A 17,693-nucleotide genomic window follows, 5' to 3' on the forward strand; every position below is an offset into this window, starting at 1 on the left:
CTCGAACCCATTTGTCAGATGAAGCAGCAACAAAAGCGCTGCCTACTCATCAAATTGTTGTGAAATTCATTTCTGAAAATCTGTGTTGCAGCAGGCAATAAGAAGAAGCAAGCATCTCTTGCTAATGTGGCAAAAATTCTAGTAGATCAAGTTTTATTCAATTTACAACGATATGTGTTGGGTTTGGACTTGAATTTTTTGCACATCGATAATACAATAATTTAGTTTCAACTTTGACAGCTCCTCATTTGAGGATAATCGCAGGGGATTGCAGCTTGTAGACACTCCACAAGACTATCACAAGAGATTCCGGACTCTCCACAGAAATATTTTAGATGAGGCCTAAGCAGTTTCTCATTTGAGGATAATCGCCGGATATTGCGGCTGGTAGACTCTCCATAGAAATGTTTTATATTAAACTTAAGCAACTCCTCACTTGAATTTAATCGCAGGAGATTACGGCTGGTAGACTCTCCACAGAAATATCACAAGAGATTCCGGATTATCCACAGAAATACATTTCTTTTGAGGATAATCGCTGGAGATTCCGGTTTTAAGCACTAATTTCGGATTGTAGACTCTCCACAATCAGATACACGACCAACTTTTATGAGCAAACGAAATCCATGACAAAAACTCCACTTGCATAATCTGCAGAGATCTCCACATCCACATCCCCATCCACATCGACATCGACATCTATATGGCATCCGGCCAACGCACTCGTCTACCACCTTTCCTGTCGCCCCCATGGCGCTGTGAATGCCGACTGAGCGTGCTGGGAGCACTTAGGGAGGAGGAGATTGGCCTGTCGCCAGCGCCGCCACCGAGTGGCTTTGTTGGCTTTGTTGGCTTTGGCTGAAATATGTTGACGTTGACATGACCGTTGGCCGGATTCAATTCCATGGGCAGTTTAAGTGTCACCGGATCGCCACGCATCACACACTGGCAGTGCGGCGGACAGCCGCAAGATGTATCCGTATGTAGACGTGCGGATATCTCCAATGTGGCCGGATAGAAGCGCATGCAGCTGCAAGCCGTATTCCCAGCAGCAGCCCCATCTTTATCGCCATGCACACCCAGACCTCGGAGCAGAATCTGAGCCGTGTTGGCCGCACGCTCCAATGCTCTGCGCATTTCGAAGACATTCGTGGGACAGCTGAGCAGGGAGCAGTTGTAGTCATTGGTCCGGACAATAGATTCGAGATCACTTTCAGCTTCACTTTCACTGCCACAGCAGCAGTCAAAGAAGCGCTCCTCGGGTTCCTTTTCCATTTTATTTGTTTTAGTTCTATTCAAATACACACACACAATTTTGAAATGCTCTGCTACGAAATTGAAATGTAACCCAAAACTAAGCCTCAAAAAAAGAAAACTAACAAATTATGAAAACTGAATTCGCCTCGCCAGCTGAGTCAAATTTGGTTTGGTTGGTTTCACGTTGAGTCCTGGTAAAACTTGAGGGGACTCCGACGCTCCACCGGATAATAGATGGTGCAATAAAATTCGGATTCAACCTTCTGATTGTGAAAGCTAATCAGACGCTCATTGATGCGATCCTCCAGCTGCAGCAGCAACGGTGAGTGGCTCGGCTTGAGGGCGAACTTCAAGGCGCGCACACAGCCCAGGACGGCAACGAATATATCGTAGCTATCGCAGGGACGCTGCTCCTGGTCTGTGCACACATCTTGCAACAGTTCAATGTGCGCCCGGAACTCCTCGCTGCCCTCCCACAGCTGCAGCACTCGTGCCCGAAACACATCCACGCCCCAGCTGCTGCTGCTGCTTTTTTTCTTGTTGCTGTCCTCTTTGGTGATGCACTGCTGCAAGAGTTCGAGGAAGGCACGGGTTCGCACCGGTAACAGGAGTAGGCGCACCTCTACGCCCACATTCTCGGCCTGAGTGCCGCACTCCTGTGTGCAGCACTGCGTCTGCAACTGGGAATCGCACACCTGTGGAGAGACCTGAACCAGCCGGCACTGCGAACGAACCGGCTCCGTTTGCGCCGCGACATTCAGCTGCGGCTGCTCCCAACGCTGATCAACGATCTGCACCTGATGCGAACGGCAAGTGCTAAGCGATCGGTCAGTGTGCGCGGTGTGCATGGAGCCAACCGTTTGGAAACTGGTCTGAGATTGGCTTGGAACTCTCACCTTGTTGTCGGAACGGAAACGGAGACGGAATCGAAGTCGGAGGCGATTGCTTGCCCCACAGCGTCGCACCCGACTGCGATAGAGGCGCCGATAGACAAAGCTCTTGCACCAGCGACGCTTGCGACGCAGCTCGTCTTCTGGTGTCTTCTCCTTGGGCTGCTTCACCAGCTTTGGCTTCTGCTGCTGCACCACCAAAATTGGTTGCACCTCCTGGCCACAGACCAAGCGGCGCAGCTTCGTGGGCATTCCACAGATCTGCTGCTTAAGCTGTTTGCCCAACAGGCTCAGAACAATGCTATCGACCATTGTTACGGGCTCTCGACTTATAAGACCGCCTCCAGACGTCCTGGCGCTGCCGCTGGGATTTGCTACATCGGGCTCCTCTTCCTGGGGAGTTCCCACTTCCTTAGGACTGCCCGTTGCCTTAGGGGTGCCTGGCTCTTTAGGACTGCCAGCTGCCTTAGGACTGCCCGCTGCTTTTGGACTGTTCGCTCCCTTAGGACTAGCAGCTCCCTTAGGACTGCCCGCTGCCTTAGGACTGCCCGCTTCCTTTGGAGTACTCGCAGCCTTAGGACTGCCCACTTCTTTAGGACTACCCGCTCCCTTAGGACTGCCCGCTGCTTTAGGACTGCCCGCTTCCCTTGGAGTACCCGCAACCTTTGGACTGCTCGCTCCCTTAGGACTACCCGCTGCCTTGGGACTGTTCGCTTCCTTAGCACCCTCTTCTGTAGCACCCTCTTCTTTAGAGCCCTCTTCTTTAGCACCTCTTTCCTCAGCACCACTCTCCTGTTCTTCACTGTTCTTGCTTATAGTTAATGGTCGCTTCTTGGCGGCCTCGCATTCACATTCACTCACCGTTGGGTTCTGGGCGGAGAGTATGGTATCCGCCAGCTGTTTGACACTACAGGCAATGGTCTGGAAGTCCTTGTGCGTGGGTAGCTCACGTTCGCGTCGCTGCAAGTGAGAAACAAAGCTTGACATGAGTACAGCATGTATATAAAGTATAGTTGCGATAACCCACCTCTATATCCCTTAAGGCACAGCCCAGGCCTTGACTGGCCGCTTGCAGATTCTGGATCTCATCCCGCTTGGCACGCTTCTCGGGCGTGTCAAAGAGCTCGTCGGCCAGGCTAAAGCCTTCAGGGCAGACGCCCAGTTTTCGCTCGAGCCGCTGGCACTGTTCATCTTTGGTGCGCAGCTCGTCTTCCAGGCAAGAGGCACGCTCTTCGCACGCCCGCAGCTGTTGTTCCATTTCGGCGATCTTGGCCTCCAAAGTGCCCACCTCCTCTTTTAGTTCACCGTTGGTGACCTCAGTGTGCAGGAGTACCTTCTTCAGGTCATAGATCTGCTGACGCAGACTATCCGTTTCCGCCTTGAGCTGCTCCTCCATGCTCTGCTGCAATTTCTTGGCAAAGCTGAGATCATCAATCAGTGTTTGGCTGCGTCGCTTCTCATTCTCCAGCTCCTCGGCTAGCGGCTGCAGTTGCTCGGTGGCCAAACGCTCCGACGCTGCACGGGTCTCCACCTCCTTCTCCAGTGCACGGTTCTGATCCATTAGATCGCGATGTTCTTTGGTTAGGCGCACCAGGCACGTCTTCAGGCCCTGCTCAGTCTCCTCCAGCTGCTGAATCTTCTCGGCGGCGGCACGCGAATCATCCCGCAGACAATCCTGCAGCTTGCTGATCTTCTGCTTGAGGCATACCTCTTTGGTGCGACACGCCTCCTCGCGCTGCTTGTACTCCCGCTCCAGATCCACCCAGTGTGAGTCGGCCGTTTCCATCGCCTCGTAATGCCGCGAATTGAGCTCCTTGAGCGAGCCACGCAAAGTCTTGACCTCTTCCTTCAAATAGTTAATCTCACGCATCGCACTCGGATCCCGTGTGGCACAATTGTTGTTCCTTGGCTTGCAGAGTGCCGGGCAGGGTTTGCACACAGCCGGCAAACAGCCGCCGGCTGGGTTGCGTGGCGTCGACTGCTCATTGCCCATACTTGTTGTTGCGCTAACTCTGGCCAAGGCCAACAGACGGCAGATTAGGAGCAGGGGCAGCGATTGTCGCAGGCTTTCCAGCTGCTGCTTGGCCAGTTGTCGCTCCGTGCGCAGATGCTCCAGCTGCGTCTCGGCAGCGCTCAGATCCTCGCGCAATATCAGGCACTCGGCCCGACAATCGCGATACTTGGCGCCCAGTGCGTCCTTGCTGAACTCGAGCTCAACGTTGCGCTGCCGCAATATCTCCAACTCCTCCTCGTTGCGCTGCAGATGGAAGCGGGTATCGTTCTCGGCCTCCTCGAACTCACACTTGGCCTCGTCCAGCTGGGCGTTCTGCTCCACCAGCTGCTCGACACGTTCGATCAGCTCCTTGACCTGCTTGTTCAGCTGCAGTTCCCGCTGCAATCGCTCCGCCAAATGCTTCGCTTGCGTCTCGCCGCTGCTCTCGTAGACAAGCAGCTTGCCCTCCAGTAGAATCAGTCGCTCCTGATAGTACTGCAGATGGGGATGGGGCGTGCCCGTTCCCGTTTCCGCTTCCGATGTGTCGCACTCGACAAAGACGCCGCTCTCGCTCAGGCTGCAGTTGAGCCAGGAGTTGTTGTTGTAGCTGCCGCTGCCTGGTCGCTTGCTGGGCGTTGTTGGTGCACTGGGCGTGGCACTGTTGCTATACGGCTGCACCGTGGCTACAATCCGGCTGTGTCTCGCCCGTGGCTCCGCTCTCGTCTGCAAATTGCAAGTTGCCACAAAATTAACAAAGTTCGAGGGACACTTGAATTTCGTGTTTTGTGTTTGCTATACAAAAATGATAGTTTTTCTATATCTTGCACTTTAAATGTAAACTTGTTGATGTAAAAATCTTTCAAACTCTGCCCAACAAATATTTAATTTTGATATTAGCATTATTTATATACATATCTAGCTGCGGAAGAATAAATTGTACCACAATACAAATCAGTATTTGGTTGAGTTTTTCTTTCTTATAAGTAAGTTTAATCAGTTTTTGAGTATTAAAATGAAGCGACAAAAAAGTTATTCTTGATTCGCTGCCTTTTCAAAAATAAATATGCATAAATTGGCGTTCAGGAAAATGGCACTGAAACTAAACAACTACGCAAAACACAAAATAATTTTGAAAACTTCAATTGAAATGTAGTATAATGAATGAGGATGTCATAAATTGAGTCTTTAATCCGACTCCATTATAGAAAACACCAAAAATGCTAAAACATTGCAATCAGTAGTTACCTTACAAAAAAACTACTTACTTTCGTCTGTTCAATAAATATTTATCAATTTCTCTTTGCTTCTATTTAAATGCGTTTTTACAAAAATTAGCTCAAAATTTTCAACTATATTTCGGTCTTCCTGCAGGTCTACAGATTTCTACACTTGCTGGTATTTTTTTTTTATTTTGCTCCATGATAGACTTAAACACTTCCTAGACAAATCAATAATATCTCTAGTAAATTGGATAAAACTGTCTTTCTGCTTCTCTTTTGCATAACGTAATATTTTGTTTGAACAGTCAACTAAATTTCCATACTCATAAAAATATAAAAATATATTCCAAAATGATCTATTCTTTCTAGGAATTAATGAAAACAAATGATTTTTTTTTTAAATTTGTCTTTAACTGGTGAACTCTTTACCGAATGTCTTAAAAACTCGAAAAGTGCAGCTTTTTTTTAAAGTTTTTTTATTATTATAATTGGGGCACCTGCACTGCAACCTATTATATCTATTGTGGCCCCTTCTGAGCCCATAGCTCCGCCATCAACCCCAGCTCTTGCACAAATGCTAGAATCTTTGTTGGGTTGAGGACTTCTAGGTCTTTGAAGCTCATAACATGCATCCCTTGGATGCTGTATCTTCTTCTGGTTAAGGTGACACACTCTGTTAGGATATATACATACCGTTGACTGCCAGCTATCCTGTTCGGCCATCGCATCCAGATCGAGCTGTTGCACGCACAGCAGCAACTGTTGCAGGCAACGTTTGTCCTTGTCCTCCAATTGCTGGGCGCTCTTTCGCAGCATATTTTCTAATCGCTGGCAATGGTCCTCACAGGTGCCATCCATCTGAGGGGAGTCGAATAGGTAATCATTTAGTAAACTCACAAAAACAAATTAATAAATGCAAATAACAATAGCTTCTTAATCCAATTGTTTATTAAAAAATAAAAAAAGATAAATACGTAAAAATATTTATAGCTTGAAAAACTTAAAAGCCCCGTTTTACTTTTACACACTCTTCTTAAAGCCATATTTTCTTTTTAAATTGTATAACAAAACAAAAAAATGCGGAAAATCAATACAAAAAAATATTTCCTTTGGTTTGTTGTTATAATGATGATGATAAATACGCATAAATATATATTACATAATTTGTAGCTTTAACATTTGTTACTATTAAAACCATTTCTTCTTTTTCAAAATTTATTGCAAACCAAAACGCATGCGGAAAATCAATTAAAAATATTAATTCATTATAAAATAAATGTTTAATTGTAATGTTTAATATAAAAATAAATATTGTGGTGCACTCCAATTTTTGTAATGTATGCCAAGTTTGAACAAGATAGCTTTAAAATTGAGAAATTGACCGCAAAACTTATTTATGCACTGATGCAACAAGTAAAACGATTACGAATACATAACAAAGAAGAATCAAACAATCAAAAGTTTTCAGGTGAGTATTTGTAAGAATAAGCACATGGCCCATTATAAGTATTTGTATATGTAATATATACATGCATAGATGTGTCGACTCGAGTGAGTCATCTGGAGTGAAAAGGAGTGTTTGGAGCTCCCAATGAACACCTGGTCCTCTAGTTACATATACATACTTATGTGTATACATATATGTACAATATCAGTGTATCTAGTTGAGTGTCTATAAAATATGGGTTTGGACAGCTGTTTTGCAGCTTAAGATAAAGTGATATATATGTATACATTCATATTTATATATATATATATATATATATAAATATTTATATTTACATATGTATATAGAAAATTTCTAAAATATTGTAATCTCATAAATCTTATGCTGATCTACTTTGAAAACTTTAATTAACGTATACAATTATGACTGTAAACTCAAAAGAACAATCGAACTGAATTTTTAAAGATCTACAATGAAAATTTTTTTGTTTTTAATCATTTTTAAATACTAAATTTTTAAAAGTTTCTCCCTATTTTTCAAAAATATATTTCGTAATAATATCAATAGAAATTAAACATATTTAATAGATTTTTTTAAGAAACGAAAAAAGCTGGTTTTTATAAATATTACTTTCTGTATAAATTTGTGAGTTGGCGCTTAGCGCCAGAAGTATGTCGAATTTCTAAAATTCAACGCAATTTTTTTCTTAGTGTATAAGAAACATGTAGAAAATTTATCTTAAACGTTTTCTGGCGATATTAAGGAATATATTTTAAGTATTTTATAATACAAAATATAATATATTCAAAGAAAATGCTCAGGTTTTTAAGATGTTTTTGCTACATTTGAAACTTGTAAATATTCATTTGATCGTTTTTCGTTTGATGACCTCTTAATAAAATAAATATAAAAAACATATATACATTGGATCTACATAAACATAATGCTAGTAACAGATAAATGGCAGTTAAAACAATATTTAAAGAAAATGTAATGCGAGCAACTGCTGCGATTAGCATTCGCTTAATGCACCACTGACTAACGATGCTTCTTAAGCTATTTTCACTTTGCAGGCAAGCCTCCCTCTTAATGTACCTATATGCATATATATATATAAATATATATATATATATTTATTTATTTATATGTGTATATGTATGTGCATGCAGCAATTACTTTGAGTATTTGCAATTAAGCGAATGAATTAGATTTTCAAGCTGAACGACTTTTGCTGCTTTGGCGTTCGGCTCTAAAAACTAAACGTACCAAAACAGACACAATGGAAAAAGGTGTGGGTAATATCAAGACTATATATACTATATACAGTATTCAATATACAAAGACTACTTGAGACATTACTAAAGAGCAGATACCCCTATATGACTAACAATTCAAAACAAATTTTGAATTTGGACAAAAGCAGCGCTTACACAAATGGCCATAGAGAAGATGTGGGCTTTTCGAGATGTTTTGTAAACTTATAAAGAAGTCAGACTTATAAAGTAAGTTAAATATGAATAGATTAACTACATACATATATGGCAGTCGATCACCAATTTGGTCAGCACTTGGCCTAATAGGCACTTAACAATTACAGCACTTGCTTATGTTTATCGAATATCGAACAGCAAAACATATATAACAATAATGGAGATAATGCTGATAAGTGTAAAATTGTTTGCTCCAGTAAAAACAACTCCAGTTTTTCTTTTTCTTCTTTTTTTTTCTTTTTAATTCGCTATTACCGTTGTCCGTTAATCAAAACAATTTCCGCACTGGCTAAGATGCCAAACAAAACTAAACCATTGTTAGGCACGAAGCGAGCAGCTCAAGCAGCTGACACATAAACAAATACCTAAACAACACACAAATCCAGACACACACACACACGCACACATACACTCACACACACATACACTCACACAAATCACTCAGTTTACACTCAATTCATTCATAAAGTCGAGCTGCTCTGTTGAGCGCATTCACAAACTGGCTTTTGAGTGAGTCTCATTTGTTGTCAATCTCTCTCTTCTTCTCTCTCTCTCTCTCTCTATCGCTCTATTCACCTTATCATCTTCCAACTCGAGTATGCGAAACTCGAGCAGTTCATTCTGTTCCCGCAGCTCATTGGCCTCGCTGTTTAGCTGCATTTGCTGCTCCTCCATTTCTTTGATGCGCTGCATCAATTTATTGATGTGTGTATTGTTGTTGCTGTTCGCAGATAGGGCCGCTTTTTCAGCGGCTATCAGTTCTTGTTTCATCAGCTGCAATTCGCTTTGCAGCCGCTCGTTTTCCTTATGAAAGATTTCCACTTCCTTTTGCAACTTGTCCATGTCCTGCAGCTGTAAGTAGTTGATATTTAATATAGATATACACAGCTAAATACAAGTTGATTGAGTCTGTTTGCGGCACTTACTGCTTGCCACATGACGCCGCTGTCGGCGCCACTGGATGGCGGCTGTGGACTTATTGAGGGTGGCGCTGAAGACAGCGCCGAGTCTGAATCCGAGTTGTGGTCCTGCAAACAAAAAAAAACTTATTTATTAGTTAAGCTTTAAATTTGTATATATTTTTCGAGGCTTATCTTACGCATACCATTTCAACCGGAGTTAATCAGTTGACATTTAATTTTACGACCAGATTTTGAAATATTATCCGCTTATTTTTAATTTTTTTATTTTTGATTGAAAAACTGGCATACTGGCATAAAAAGATTTATTCATTTTATTTTTCTTCAACATTTTTATTTTGTAATTAAATTTAATTTTTTTAACGAACAATAATTGTATAATAAAAAAAAATTTTAAATTGCCAAATATCACAAACAAGATTTATTTTTTTTAATGAAAAATTAAAATCAAATAAAAATATGTTGGCTTTCTTTTATGCGAAATGCCATTTTTTAAATTTTTTTTTTAATAAAAATAGAAAACTAATCTTTTATTCGTTGTAATGTATGCCAAGTTTTTAGCACAATGGTTTTAATACCGAGTTAAAAAAAGTGTGTAAAAATAAGAAAGGACACACAAACGTGTAATGTTGATCAGGAATATTTATCAATGTATTACAAATATCACGACAAAATTATAATACCCTCTACAAGTGTATTAAAATGCATTTTTGTGTGGGAACTAAAATGTTGATCGCGTGACTATTTTATATAGCTGCCATAGCAACAAGTGGATGAAAGCTGAAATCTTGTCATACACGGATGGGTTTAAGTAAATCGAAACGTTGTTAGAATCGAATAAATTCTCAAAATCAATGCCCTTCTTGTTCATAAAGTGGTTTTAGATCAAACAGGAATTTGTATTAATATTAATATGCATACAAATATTGGAAAATTACTCACCTTTGTTCTGTATTCCCTTGTTGTTGGCTTTGTGGCTGCTGCGCTGCTTGTGAGCAGCGTTTCCATCCATGTTGTTGTTGTTGCTGTTGTTGCTTCTGTGCCCTCTTCTCCAGTCATGATTTGTTCATGACTCATCTGCTGTTGTTGTTGTTGCTGCTGTTGTTGCTTTGTTGGTTTAGGTGTACGCATTTCAAGCGTTGATCTATGCACATTCTTCGTATTGTTGATTAGCTCAATATTCTTGAGTTGGGTTATCTGCAAGAAATAAAAGTGGAAAATTGCGTCGATGAGCATCTTTTTTTGGCCATTCATTTAATACAAAAAAAAAGACGCTGTCTTGGCCATCTTGTCGTCTTTTCAACTTGTTGCCGTTGTTGTTAACAAGCAGCGTGCAACAAGTGGCAACACACGTTTCGCTGTCAGCGTCTACAGTTATGACTTGATTTCATGCCCTCCATAAAATGCCACGAAATTGCCAATTCATTCTTACAAACGGCTAACAGCTTGATATATAACATTTGAACGTGTTCGAAGGCTATTGACCCCAAAGAACAATATCCATAGAACCATTGTCGGCTAGTCCAAAGCACACACATATAGAACTTATTGTTATGCTCAGCATTGTTGTGGCTAACAACATAAAAAGTGGAAGAAAAAAAATAGGTGGCACACAAGAGTCATTCGCTGTGCCACAAAGGATTGGGTATATAACTAATTGCGCTCAAGCACTCAAATCTTTTCCTTATTTATTTTTATACACTATGCATTACACATTTTGTCATTTTGAGAGCTTTGATACAAACAATTTGATTTCATCTGCTCAAATTTCTGTAGTCAAAGGCCTACTTGTGAATTACACATGCGTACACTCAGCAAAAAAAAAATCGCCCTCATGCCAATGTTTAGTCAGCCTAATATTCAGAAAATAAATGTCTAAAATTTATGGTTGTGGCTTTCTAAAAATAGAGTTTGCATTCCTAAATTTCAGGGTGGATTTTTCTAAAAATTAAAAAAAATAAATGTCTAATTTCTATTTGTACGTTGAAGAATTCTCTAATTTAAAATACGAGTCAGTAAATGTCATTACTTGTTTCTGAATTGTAGAATGAATGAATGATTTTTCTAAAAATTTCTTAATAATAAAATATATTTCGAACAAATAGAAATATCGCTATATTTTTGGGACTGTCGAATTTGCCCTAATTCTTTCTTTCTACATTTTGGAAATATTTTGCCTAATTTCACGAAATTATGCCTACAAAATAGAAACAGTTTATTTAATTTAGGGCGACTTACTAAAGTTTGGGCCAATTTTATCTTTATTTGTAATAATTTCTGACAAGCCATAAATACAAAATTATATATAACTATATTTCTTGTTTTGATTATCGTTTTTTTTCTAATTAACCACTTTGCCACACTATGCTATGATTTGATAGATATCTTTTACATTTGTATGCTGCATGTATGTATCTATAAATATATATATGTATATATGTGTATATCGTGATTCCTTTAAATCAGCAGCTACACGCAAGTTTTAGACACTCAAATACAAATACTCAAAACATTTGGTTACATTCACGCCATTATTCGCTGAGATCTCTGCAGCATGTCACGAATTTCACGGTCACGAACCATATTGTTGCCTCGACTACCCCAAACCCACCTCTCGTACAATAGACTGGACAGTCTAATTGAACCCACAAAAGTAATCAAAAAAATATAATAATAAAAAAAATAAAGAGTCGAAATCACTTTCGAATCGAACACGCCCATTTTCCATATCAATTTTCATACATGTCTCTCTCTCACTTTCATGTCAAATTGATTTTTTATATAACACCGCTTATGGTCATGTTATACGCATATATATATATATATATTGGCAGAAAGGCATTATGCTAATTTGTTACATTCAATTGGCCGCAAACATACACACAAACATAATGCAAATAGGTGTGCGCCAGTGAAATCATTAATCAATTGTGAAATGAGGTGGGCTACACCCAAAACCATATACCCCCCAACAAACCAAATACAACAACAACAACAACAACAACTAAATATTTTCAGTGCAATGACCAAACGCCTTATATATATATATACATATATATGTATGTATCGTTTCGTATCGTTTCACAATTGAGCAGTGTGCATAGTTAAGCAGGGCCCAAGACCCAAGACTTCAAATAAATGGAAGTCGTGGCTGGGAATGCCAGCACGTCGCTCCGTTGCTCAGTCGACGACTGACGCGATTTGAACTGTTAACCGTTATGGTAATTTCTTGAATCAATTCCAAAAGAACATTTTGCGTAACGGCGCTCAACTTAACGAACCCCCAATCGAATCAACGTGCCGCGAAAATTAAGCAAGTGCTTGGACTTGGACAGACTGCCAGACTGCCAGACAGACGGACAGACAGGCAGATTTGATTACTCTATCTTTGTCCAGCGATGCTTCAGGCAGGCCTCAGACCTCGTTACTGCTGATGATGATATTGATGGCCACATGCAGATTGCGCTAAATGCATCGATGCACTGTGCAACAAACTTCAAGTTAACCAACCAAATTCAAATTGGCTTAGAATGTGTTTTAAATATGTACTCAAAAGTTAAGCAACTTCGAGAATGCACCAAATGTATAAAAATAAGAAGAAAACAAAATATTGTCACTTAAATGTTTTAAGATTTGTTATAAATTGCAATCGACATTTATATTCAAGCACAAATTGGTTTTGAATGGATTTTAAGTATGTACTCAAAAGTTAAACGACTACGAAAGAACATCAAATTGCTGAAAATAAACTAAAATAAAATTTAATTATAAAAAGACAAGCTGTAAGATTATATTGTCTTACGATTTGGTATAAATTGTTATCGATATTAATACGCAAAAGTTAACTTTAAGAAGCGCTTTCTATGCAATATATATCCGAGCTAAATATCCCTTTGCTTTTTAAATTTTTTGATATTTTTTTTGTTGATATTTTTATTTTATTTTATTTAATATCAATTAAACTTGAATAAAATGAAATATTGATGATATTTAAATTGATATTAAAGCAATAAAAAATATCTTGTACAGTTTATTAGTAACTAATTGCAAAAAAATTATTATAAACCATAAATTACACAATTTAGAGTAATTGAAATATTTTATTAATATTGCAAGACATTTATTTATTACATTACTTATTTAAAAGCCTGCCAAAATTTTGTGAGTGACATTTTCTTGAAGAATATTCAAGATCTGAAGATCACTTTGATACTTAGACTTAGACAGCCTACATATGAGTAAGTAAAGAAAATTTCAAAACTCAATGAACGATACTTTCTTCAAGAGTTTTCACGATTTAAACATAATTTTGTTAAGCGAAATTCCAGAACTTTATGAGAGATATTTTCGTGAAGAGTCCTCAAGCAGTCTACAACCTTAGCCAATTTGTGGGAGAACTAGCTATTAATAGCCCGCTTAATTCTATAAATATAGTAATTGACTAAGTATCCAAGATTTTGCCCCATACAATTTTTGGTGCAGTGTGCGTTTGCGACGCGTTGCAAGCGTTGCAGTAGTTGGAAGCAGTTGCTGCCGCCAGCTAAATTTCAAACGATTGTGTGTAAATCTGTCGACAAGTTCCAACTTGATGTGCTATATAGTCTCGCACAGGTTTTCAATGCACAAGTGTTGTTTGCGGTTGGTTTGTGTCTTGAAGTTTGTTTGTTGTTGTTGTTGTTGTTATTGGTGTTGTTGTTGATGTTGTTGTTGTGTTGCGACGTCAGTTGTGTTTGCACAAGCCACAGCCACAAAATACACAAATAACAAAAACAACACAAACAGCAACAACAACAACAACTAGAAAACACAGCCAGAGGCCGTCGGCGACGTTTGCGGTGATTGTTTGTGTGAAATGATTTTCCTTTCTGCCACAGCGGACAGGTTTCACTCGATCGACTGCAGTTTTTGGGTGAAGTTGCGTTCCGGGTTCGATTCCCTCCCGTTTGCTTGCACGATTACGTGTCAAGAGAGTTGCAGTTGCAGTCGCAGTCGCAGCCACAGCGATGCTTTATATCCAAATATATATGGACTTATGCACACAGCCACAAGATCAGTTTTTTTTCTTTTTGTATTTACATTTGGCATTGTAAGACAGGTTTGTCTGCATAAAAAAAATCAGATAGACAGACAGGCAGACAGACAGACAGACAAAAAGAGGCATTGCTTTGATTTGATCTTGCGAAAGCGAAAGTTTTATATGCGCTAATGAATTATATTGTTTATCAGTTTCCACCCAATCGCGATTGGATCCAAGAAGAAGAAAAAAAAATTGTATATTGCTAATTGAACAAATGATTGGATGAGGCATATATTGTTGACATGCTCATCAATTAATTCGTCTTGATAAGCCCAAAGCTGCTTGTGTCTTTATTTAATTCCGGTAGTTAAGTCAGTCTGTCTATCTGTCAGTCAATCTGTCTGCCTTTCCCACTCCCCATATAATCATCGATAGCTTTCAATACTCCCTGTTACACCAAAATGATATTAATCACATAATCATAAGTCAAGCTTTTCAATATAAATATACTCGTATACACACAGATAATTAAATAAATATGCACAACAGCTCCTCATTAAAGTTGAAATGATTCATTGCACAAGTTGATGAGTTTGTAAAAAACATTTTCCAAACACAAACCCATCACTACTTGGACAAATGAAGCTGTTTGTCTTGCATAAAGTGACGAAAAAAATACACAAAAATTAAAAAAAAAAAAAAAGTGGGTTAGCAATCAAAATCAATATTGATACAAGCGTTGCATGGCACAAATTTGTGCAGAAAACGAATTAAGTTAACACAATAAGGTGTGTAAAATATGTTTATAGGGGAACTCAATTGATAAGTGGCCATGGAGAATATAATTAATGATGCCAACTTTAAGGTTACAACTCAAGCATGTCTAATTCTTTGCCAAATTTGCTGATATCGATAGTTTTACAGCAGTAAAAAGCATATGCCAAAAATGTATAAGTTTAAGAAATGCCCGAAATTTAACCATGGGATCCATAAAAGAAATATATAAATAAGACACTATAAGAAATTCATATATATGAAAATATAAATTGGAAAGCATTTAAAGAATGGCAAAGATTGTTTTACAACATTTGAAAGTGTATAGGAAAAATTGGAGCATGTTGAAAGCTGCTCGACCGCTCGATATACTCTAAATATATTATATTTGTATAGCCAAAGTATTCCCTTTAAAAGTTGTGCAGACACAAATGTAAAAATATAAACATATTACAATACTTTTTGAACTACAACTGATATGTTTTTTATTCGATTTTAATTTAATTTATGCAGTTCGTCAATAATACGTCAATGTATATATATTATATATCAATTACATAAATTATTTAGTCTGCCTTTTGAATTGTTGATTTTATTGCTATCGGAAATCGATATGTATCGATCTTCGTAAAGTGTGGGGAAGTTGTTGATCAAAGGAAATAAGCTTGATCTGCGCGGAGTAGACGAAAGCTAATATTCCAAATTTGAAATCTCTGAGATCCGCATACAGGCGTACATGGCTATATCGACTCGACTGTTGATCAAGAATATATATATATGTTACATACTTTGGCACGAAACGATTATACTCCTTTTATCCATTTTTAATTGGTACTGGGTATATATATTTTATGAAATCGTAAAACTTTTAAAGTATGACAAATTTGTTGAGCTGCAATTGAAAAGCAGCATTTCAATGTTTGCCAAATAGCACAGTTAATTATATATTTCAAATGAAAATACAATGGGACTGGAAGAAAGAGAGTTGGGAACTCGCAAAGAAATCATATAAATAAATTTCGAAGTTAAGTAAACCAACCCGAAAATAATTTTCATTATACGATATTTAATTGAATACACACACAGCCATTGTATGCGTAATGAGAACGAATGAATTAGTGAATGAATGAATGAATGCATGAGTAATGTCAACAACAGTGCGATTGTAGTCATAGGTTAGGATTGTTCTCGACACACACAATAATAATAGCAACAACAACAGCTGCTAACTATTACTATACGGCGTTTCACACTTGCAGAATAAATTTGAATTTGAAATTTGGAATTTGGATTTTGATTTACCTTCACATCTCGACAGTCGTAGTAGTAATCCATTGTTGAATTGATTTGATTATTCATGCTATTCAAAAAACATTGTCTCTCAAAAAATTAGTTTTCACCGCACTACGAATAAAGCACACAAATTTGACAAAATTCAAAATAGAAATAGAAAAAGCAAAAAGATGAAAAAGTATGCCTCCAAAAAATGGCAATTCACAGCGATTTGCATATGGTTCACATTTCACACACACCGTTTATTTTCTAGTTGTTGTATGTTGTACTGGTTACTTTGCATATTGGAAACTTGGAACTCAGTTAGCATTTTTTTTGTTGTTTTTGTTTTGTTTCAGCGACATCATCATCATCATCATCAGCAGCAGCAGCAACAGCAGCAGCATTATGATCATAATCGGAAGGCTACGCTTTTACTGTCGTTTGACGATGATGACGATGAAGATGAAGATGGCTAAAAATTTTGCAGCCACGATTTGTGTGTGTGTATGTTTGCCTATGAGCATGTAGATATCGTATTTAAAATAGCGTTAACATTTAAAAAGATTTTCACTGACCCCAATTGGTGTTGTGCACACACACACACAAACACAAACACGCACACTCCCCACAAACACACTTTTATTTATTGATGATGCTGTTAGTTGTTGTTGTTGTTAGATGACATCGCTGTTAGTTGTTGTTGTTGTTGTTGTTGTTGATTGCACTTAGCGTATGCAAATGATTAATCTCACTGAAAGTCTGTCGGCATACTAAATACGAAAAAGAACTGCGAAACAGTTAATAAAAATTCAAAACCAAATTGCAAGCATCGATTTGCTTCGATAAGCTCAACGCACAATTTGGATTAGTTTGCATATCGATAACACAAAATAAGAATAACAATTAAAGGCGGGCGCGATTAATGAACTGTAAAATTGAATTCAATCAGTGGAACGAAACGGAACGGAACGATCCATAGAAAATTAATTCCAATTCAAATGGCACTTTTATTGTTATTGTTTATTGTTGTTGTTGTCTATCATTGTTGCAAGCTAATCTGAGCTGCAAATTTGGTGAAATTATGAGTGAATCTGCTGCCCCCACCTGCCACCCCCCCCAGGCAAGGCATACGGTGCGTTAAACTTAACAGTTTTGCAAAACAATAGGGAAAAGTGAAAGACAAACTGTAAATATATACAATGTTTTTTGTTTGTTGTTTTTGTACAGCTACAATAACGATAATAATAACAACAACAACAACTCTGGCGATTGTTGTATGTATGTGGCATGTATCCATTGATGTACAAAAGGTGTTTTTTTTTGTGGTCGATTTGGGCACACACACACACACAATGCACTTGGTTTACTCTTTCACATTTGTGGCACTTTGAAAAGGCCAACAAATTTCAC

General features: G+C 38.6%; 2 protein-coding genes across 5 annotated transcripts in view; both read right to left on the minus strand.

The window, feature by feature from the left end:
- The window catches only part of LOC6563303 (myosin-11), a 34,481-nt gene that overhangs the window by 7,755 nt on the left and 9,033 nt on the right, over positions 1-17,693 (minus strand). For all 4 annotated transcript variants that reach the window (XM_032737710.2, XM_032737711.2, XM_032737708.2 and 1 more), the window contains 6 exons: positions 10,160-10,414; positions 9,224-9,325; positions 8,874-9,149; positions 6,054-6,218; positions 3,175-4,863; positions 3,009-3,107 (listed from right to left, as the gene is read on the minus strand). In XM_032737710.2, the coding sequence (XP_032593601.1) occupies positions 3,009-3,107; positions 3,175-4,863; positions 6,054-6,218; positions 8,874-9,149; positions 9,224-9,325; positions 10,160-10,414 (2,586 nt within the window). The remainder of the gene's footprint in view (positions 1-3,008; positions 3,108-3,174; positions 4,864-6,053; positions 6,219-8,873; positions 9,150-9,223; positions 9,326-10,159; positions 10,415-17,693) is intronic.
- On the minus strand, positions 137-1,339 carry LOC6563304. The gene has a single exon (XM_001990384.2). The coding sequence runs from the start codon at positions 1,273-1,275 to the stop codon at positions 700-702; it is 576 nt and encodes a 191-aa protein (XP_001990420.1). The 5' UTR covers positions 1,276-1,339; the 3' UTR covers positions 137-699.

Source organism: Drosophila grimshawi, unplaced genomic scaffold (genome assembly GCF_018153295.1).
Source record: "Drosophila grimshawi isolate 15287-2541.00 unplaced genomic scaffold, ASM1815329v1 contig_311, whole genome shotgun sequence".
In the NCBI taxonomy this organism is placed as follows: Eukaryota; Metazoa; Arthropoda; class Insecta; order Diptera; family Drosophilidae; genus Drosophila; species Drosophila grimshawi.